The 7,511-nt window shown below is 35.3% G+C and overlaps 1 protein-coding gene across 2 annotated transcripts; it reads left to right on the top strand.

Moving 5' to 3' along the window:
• Positions 1-170: 170 nt before the first annotated feature.
• MED19 (mediator complex subunit 19) lies at positions 171-4,202 on the top strand. 2 transcript variants are annotated; one of them, XM_077427385.1, is made up of 4 exons: positions 279-346; positions 496-689; positions 2,688-3,059; positions 3,142-4,202. In XM_077427385.1, the coding sequence occupies exons 2-4, from the start codon at positions 503-505 to the stop codon at positions 3,303-3,305; spliced, it is 723 nt and encodes a 240-aa protein (XP_077283511.1). In that variant the 5' UTR covers positions 279-346; positions 496-502; the 3' UTR covers positions 3,306-4,202. The 2 variants fall into 2 exon arrangements, with proteins under 2 accessions (XP_077283510.1, XP_077283511.1); XM_077427384.1 differs by having other exon boundaries at positions 171-689.
• Positions 4,203-7,511: the final 3,309 nt, after the last annotated feature.

Here is a 7,511-nt window from a genome sequence, read left to right as displayed (position 1 = left end):
AAGGCAACCAAACTCGACCATGTCGTATAAGCGAGCCGCCACAGAACCAAAATATCGTTTATTGCTAACAGTTAATTATGAATAACAACCATTTTACTAAGTACTAAGAAAATAATTTTGAAAGTGAAAAATTCAAACGGAAAAATGCTTCTTTGTGTTTCTCCTAATTTAGTGAAGGGAAAGTTAGTGTTTCGAGTAATGGCCGCGAATACACGTGCTGCGTGCGTAGCCTCGGCCTGTCGAAGTGTCGACTGTCGAGAGTTGCAGGTGTGAGTGACAGTGGGTGTCCGTGTGTGCGCCTGTGGTGGTCGAGTGGCGAGTGGCGAGTTGCGAGTTGGTGGGTGAGGTCTTGTTGAGCAACGAGCGTTCGCCAGAGGAGCCAGCCAGCTGGTCGAGGTGGGCGAGGGGCGAGGCGGCGAGGTGCAGCGCGGGGAGGGGTGGGGTGAGGTGAGGTGAGGTGAGGTGAGGTGAGGTGAGGTGAGGTGAGGGGGTGAGGTGAAGGATGGTGGACGCGGGGTATCGCGAGTCCCGCGCGCCGGCGCACTCGCCCAAGTCTTCGCCGAGGGGCGCGCGCTCGCCGCTCGTCTCCCGCCAAGACTCCTCGGGGACGCTCAAGACCACCATCTCGCTCGGGAAAAACCCTTCCATACTCCACTCGGGCCCTTTCTACCTTATGAAAGAACCTCCTGGTAAATATTCAAACATCATATCATCAATCACACTAAAATCATTTAAAAATATATATAGTATCATTTTTCTATTATAATGTGTTCTATCTTCACATTTCCAAATCGTGTTTAAATTTGTATTCGAAGAAATGTACTATTTTTTTACCATTAGTCAAAATGTGTTCTATGAACTAGGTATATTCTGATACAGATTGTAATATAGTATCCCATACCTACATTTTACAAGTAAAATTGAATGTACTACAGGCTTAATTATTTTAAAAATATATTGCTCACAGATTAAATTAATCGATATCTAAAATATTTCTAAATCTTCAAAGGAATATTTGTTTGCGCATATCAACTAAAAGGCTCTATATGAAGCTAGTTCATTCTCACCACTTTAATATGCACATTTCAGTGGATATTTCATATGCGAATTTCATTTAGCTTTGCAGTATGGAAAATGTAAATCTTGATTCTTATCGGTCGGCGTACAAATGTTAAACTTTCTTATAGACACAATCAATTCGTTACATGTCTTAATTACAGGATGAATCTACGTACGTTTATAGCCTTTAATTTATTATACGTAAATAAGCTTACGGAATAAATAAAATGGAAAATTAATATAACAGACGGTGCAAGTTGCAAGTGTATAAGAAACTATAGTATTTTCTGTAGGAACTTCGGATTGATTTGAACATTCTACGGAGGAAATCGTTAAACGCAAAACCATTGGAATCAAAATGTGCTTTTATGATGAAAGATCTTCATATTAATAAAATTACACAAATAATAACTTGATTTATAAATACCTGCTTTCAAATAGTGTCCTACATCTGTGTACATACACGCTTTGATTACAACCTTGTGTATTACTATTGGACTGATTTAAAGAAGTTAGATTTACGAAATTCATAATCATCACTCTAGATGTGTCACTCACTTCAAGGATTGATTAATATAAGTCAAAAGAGTCAAAAACTGTGACTATGCGAAGATGAATGTATATTTTTGTTCTTTTGAAATATGAAATCTCTACCTGTTATGAGGGCTGGACACCAGCGCCTTTTCCATACAAACGTATTACACTTCTCCCTTCCTCAATTATGGCACTAGAGAAATTATTTTTTAATATGCTATGGATATCCACCATTGGCATGCATCTGTGCTTTTATTTTTTTGATTAGTTATTTTTTATAGGAGCTAGGAGCCGCCAAACATCTATAAAATCACCTCTTTTTTACACCCACGAAAAGAGTCCAGCGTGCTTATTTAACGGTCGCTTTTAAAAAAAATACACGCACAGTTGCATAGAAAATATCTTTCTCATACCGATGATGAAATTTTTTTTAAAATTGGTCCAGTTTCGGAGGAGAAAATTGAAAAATACGAAACCTTGATTTTGTGGATTTAAAATACGTATTATCTGGTCGAAGCGCAACTGTCGCATTCACTCAATATATATATTGTCGCATTCACTCTATATATTGTCGCATTCACTCAATATATATCGAAGAAAGGAACGGCAACAAAATTAAGGTTTGGGGTGTACAGCTCTCTTAAGCGGTTTTTGTTTGTGAAATTATCTTTGATTGAGATTAAAATATTATTTCTTATTGACCGATTTTTCATATTGAGCGTTTGTATCGATGGATATATCTTTATCTTGAAAATCATTATTAATTTTTTGTATTAAATTTTAATTTTTAAACGTTTATATAAAATTTCATTACAAAATGGTTCATGATCATGTTTATATATTAGATTTCGTTATCAGAAACAGTCTTGAGTGACAGAAAATTATACTGCATAGATGTTTTTTTTAATTCATTTTAGGTAATATGATATTTGATAGAATTATTTTACTCTCGAAATAACAGCAATGAAATCTGAAATATAGAAATTCGATAACGAGTGCAAACACACATTCATCAGAACATATCACATCATTTGACAATCTTTATTTGATAGTAATTTATGAATTGAATTGTGATAAAAAATTGCAACTTTTAGGAGAATGCGAATTAACCGGCGCTACCAATTTGATGGCATATTATGGACTGGAACATTCTTATAGTAAATTTAGTGGTAAGAAACTCAAAGAACAGCTGTCATCATTTTTGCCCAATTTACCGGGCATCATCGATGGACCCGGCCAGCAGGATAATAGTACTTTACGTTCGGTAATCGATAAGCCACCAATAGGCGGAAAAGAGTTGTTGCCGTTGACGAGTGCACAGCTGGCCGGATTCAGACTGCATCCGGGACCCTTGCCAGAACAATACAGATACATAAACACGACGCCGGTCAAGAAGCATAAGAACAAACACAAGAAGCACAAGCATAAGGAAGGTGGACCATTGAGCCAAGAAACTCAAATCACAGGTTCTAATGATTGTAATTTGTTTTGTGTGTTGTGATTGTGGATATTTTCACTATTTTAATGTATATGTAATTGTTATTCCAGACGCAATTAGCCAAGATACTCACGAGAAGAAGCATAAGAAGCAAAAAAGGCACGACGAGGAGAAAGAGAGGAAAAAGCGGAAAAAGGAAAAGAAAAGGAAGAAACAAAAACACAGTCCCGAACATCCCGGTGGTTTAACACCTTCGCAGCACTCGAACGGGTGACAATAGTGCAGTGTTGTGAGTGTGGGACTCGTATCATTTTGATTTTTATTTATGTTATTGTATTTTTTGTTAAGTAATTTTATTAAAATACAAAACTATGAGAATGAAAATTATGATCTAATATCATGTATATTTATGAACTGTACAAATTTATATACGTATATATATATATTTGACGATATAGATGAAGTGATGTGAAATTAGTTATTGTCTTGTGTTTAAATTTTGGATTGATAAACGTCACGGAACAAGTGGTCAATGGACTTTGACGGTGGAAATAATCATACTGAATGTAGTGCATGCTTCGACTAACGATTATAACAACTTTAAGTGCCTTGCAATATTCGCAACTAATGGATAAAGAAAAGTAATGGAAAAGGTTGTAATGTCTACAAAAACAATTCATCGTGTGAACATTCATTTTATATATATGAAATTATGTGTCGTATTTGTGAGCATGCGTCTATTGTGGCCGATGTAAAGACATATGTATTTATCGACTGCTTGTTGGCCGCTAGATATCCACTCAGTGCATACGATTAACCTATTCGTGACCAAAGTAAAAAAAACGTGGAAGTTAATGTTCATTTTTCTTTCTATTCATTTTTTTTTTTTTATTATTTTATTTGGTTAATCTGACATTAATGGGTTGATGATAGATTAAAAAGTGCTCAATTTTACTTCTGTGTATATTTGAAAAATGTGTTATGTAATGTAATTGTGAATTCTTCGGAAATCAAGTGATGAGTTTATTTAACGCAATGCAGAACTAATATTTTGCATGGGAATTTTAATATTTGTGGTACATAAATATATCGGACGAGCGATTGTTTTTATTTAAGTATATTTATGTGTTCAAATATTGATTTTTTTTTAAATAAATATTATTCGATTGATAAATTTGTTTCAATACATGTGTAATCCTATGGTAGTTATTGGCTCTAAGGGCGCATCCGAGCATTGAGTATACACACTTACAAATACACAGCAGTTACATGAATAACCTCTAGGCAGAGAAATGTTATAAGTAGTGGCTGGACCCACAGCGCGCCGTTTATTGTTTAATTGTTGTAAATGCTTTGTTTAAGGTTCGCCGAACCTTTTTTTTTGTACTCTAGCTTTGTAAATAGAGCCAAACCGCCCCGATTCCTGGAAAAGCACGGTCTCTATCCGCAGTCTAGTTATAAGAATAGAAGTGGCTTTAGGCGTCATATTGTTGTAAAATAAGGAATGTCCACAGACCTTTTCAAATAATTTTGGCGTCAGTAGTATTTGATGCTTGGTGCTCGACGTACATACATATGTCCAATAAAAACTTTTCTGTTTGTTTATATTACTCGCAAGATCGGCAAGTGCATTGTTAAAAATTGCACAATGCATTCACAAACGCACAATAAACAAAATGGGATACATTTTTATAAGTAAATTGATCATTTAAGTAATATACTATTCAATGAACATAGTAGTTTGACAGTTTTTAAAAGTGTCGTGGCGAAAGTCCGCATTCTACATAAAATTTCAGGGGTGGCACCAGAGAAATTATTTTTAAATAAATGTAAAAACATTTCTCTTGGTGGCGCTGAATACTCTATTATATTAATAACCAATTATTTAAGTTTAATTAATATAAACATCGTTCATTTTATATACATTTTTTTGTTGAAACTATAGATACATTACACGTTAATTTATAAGTTCCCAAGGACATACAAATACAAAAAAGTGGATAAAAATAATCCGCCAACTGAGAAAAGAAACGGATTGACCACCAACGCCCAACACCATCATGTACTCAATTTGTAAATAAATCTATAATTTATGTAGTGAATATATGATGACCCTGATTATATTCCGTGCGTTGTAGCGTAGTTATGGAGACGTACCGCGTATTATTGACACAATTTATTTATTCGTAAAGGCACTTCTATTATTATAACATTTCTCTGCCTCTAGATGTCGCGAACAGTTTTTGAAAAGTGACAGTACATATAATAATGATGAGTATTGTGGCAGGGCTCGTCAAGACATGGAAAGTTATTTTGCAGAGTTTGTGGTGGCATATACTTTGAATTTGAAGAGATTTTATTTGCAATAAGACAATACTGACCTCCACTTGAAAATATCTATGCAGGGCTGTGGAGTTGGAGTAGTAAGAAATCAACCCTCTGATTCCTTTTTATTGTTTTCTTTAATTAATAGAATTACGGTATGTGCCAACTAGTCTCCATTTTTATTGAAGTAAATCCACTAATAAATTGAAATTTAATAATTATTTATAAAAAATCATGAATTTAAATAACATAACAAATAAAATCGATTTGCACGTATTTTGATGTGTTATGGCCAAAACCAATTGTTTCATACTTTCTCTTTATTCTCATTTTTTAAATTAAATTGATTTGTTTGTGTGTGAAATTCATACCCATACACTATGAATGTACCTACTTTTTATTTATATTTCATTTCCAATAATTCAGTAAATTGGGTTACATATCAATTTTTTTAATTTTATATTTTGAAAATCGCTTTATTACTAACTTACAAAGAAAAGCCGATCTTACTAAAATCGTTGAAGTTGGAGTCGAATCATAAGATAGTCAGTAAATTTTGAAGTGACTCTACAGGCATGTATGTACATATGTGAAATTCGTAGACATAAATATATAATATGAATAATAAGATGTAAATGCGAAAGTATGCTCAGCGATTCATGATTTGGATTTAGATGGGGATTGGGAACAAGACATGCATTGTTCTGCATAAACGTGCTCCAAAAGTGTAGGGAATTCAAGAATAGGATATACCTACATCTGTTACATCGACTTCGAAAAGGCATTCGATAGAGTGGGACATGATAGGTTAACATTAATCCATGCACTAAACCGAACTGGGATAGATGCAAAGGATATCGCCTTTTTGAAGAATTTATACTGGAATCAATCTGCTATCGTGAAGGTTGAAGACTTGGAAACCGAAAAAGTAGAAATTCGTTCAGGATTGTTGGCAGGGACGTGTGTTGTCGCCCATGCTCTTCAATCTGTATTCGGCAATGGTGTTCAAATAGGCAGTCGATAGCAGAATACAAGTGCGAATGATATACGGCAATACTGACCGAGAGTGCCGAAGACCTGCAATCGTTATTGAACGCAATCGACCAATCAGTTCAAAAATGTTCATTAATAACCAATCATGTCTGTTCATTAATATTAAAAAGACAACATCAACGGTCATATGCAAAGAAAAAACGGACCCAATAAAAATGAGTGCGCGGACAAATTGCTATTTCATTTCAATCGAACATGTACACTCGCCTATACAGATTTCTCCAAAGCGACGAGTGTACTAATACAGATAACATATAATAATCCAATTATTACAAGCATTTTATACAATGCGAATTCATACAAACATCATCTACAGTGACATCTATGGAGAAACTTTAACAGCATTTTATTATAGAAATTGGCAAACCTCAGGATGCTGAATCACTTGAGATTTTCAAGAGAGATTAGAAAGGAGATGACAATTTACAAGAACCGTTTCAATCAAAATCAGGAAAATTGGCAAACTCTGAAAGGACCTTGACCTGGAGTCACAAACCGAGGTCTGGCCAATAGCTACTAGTGGGAATCGAACCGTGACCACTCTGTTCGAAAGCATAATATGCTGACCACTAGTCCACGCTGCTGGCAAATGATTGAATAGATTGAAATGAATGATCAATCGGATGTCAGTTCCGAAATGGAGATACGAAGAAGGATCGAAATAGTAAGAAATGCCTTCGGCAGCATGAAAAATATTTTGTGTTGTCGAAAGTTGTCTATGAAATTGCGCTTAATAATCCTACGCTCCTGTGTAAGGTCGGTGTTGTTGTAAGGATGCGAAACGTGGAAACTATTAGTGGCAAGCCCGAACAGGATAGAGTCCTTTGAAATGTGGTGTAACCGGAGGATCTTTACGATCTCATGGAAGGAGCACGTGAGAAATGAAACGGTCCTCCAGCTTCTTCATAAAAAGAGAGCTTCTTGACAAGGTAAAGCGCTGTAAGATGAAATATTTTTGCCACGTTATTCGTGGCCCCAAATATCGCCTACTACATACAATCATAAAGGGGAAAATAGGAGGCAAACGGTGGCTTGGGAGAAAAACACTCTCTTGGCTCCAGAACATCAGGTCATGGACGCGACTCGGACTCGAAAAATTGTT

Source organism: Arctopsyche grandis, chromosome 3, assembly GCF_051622035.1.
Source record: "Arctopsyche grandis isolate Sample6627 chromosome 3, ASM5162203v2, whole genome shotgun sequence".
Taxonomy (NCBI): Eukaryota; Metazoa; Arthropoda; class Insecta; order Trichoptera; family Hydropsychidae; genus Arctopsyche; species Arctopsyche grandis.
This window is presented reverse-complemented; position numbering and strand designations above follow the sequence as displayed.

Bases quoted from the DNA above. Each gene is read 5' to 3' on its own strand.
- MED19 (XM_077427384.1), top strand. From the start codon at position 503: ATGGTGGACGCGGGGTATCGCGAGTCCCGCGCGCCGGCGCACTCGCCC. The intron at 690-2,687 runs GTAAATATTCAA...TGCAACTTTTAG, and splicing joins CCTTATGAAAGAACCTCCTG to GAGAATGCGAATTAACCGGC. The intron at 3,060-3,141 runs GTTCTAATGATT...TTGTTATTCCAG, and splicing joins CCAAGAAACTCAAATCACAG to ACGCAATTAGCCAAGATACT.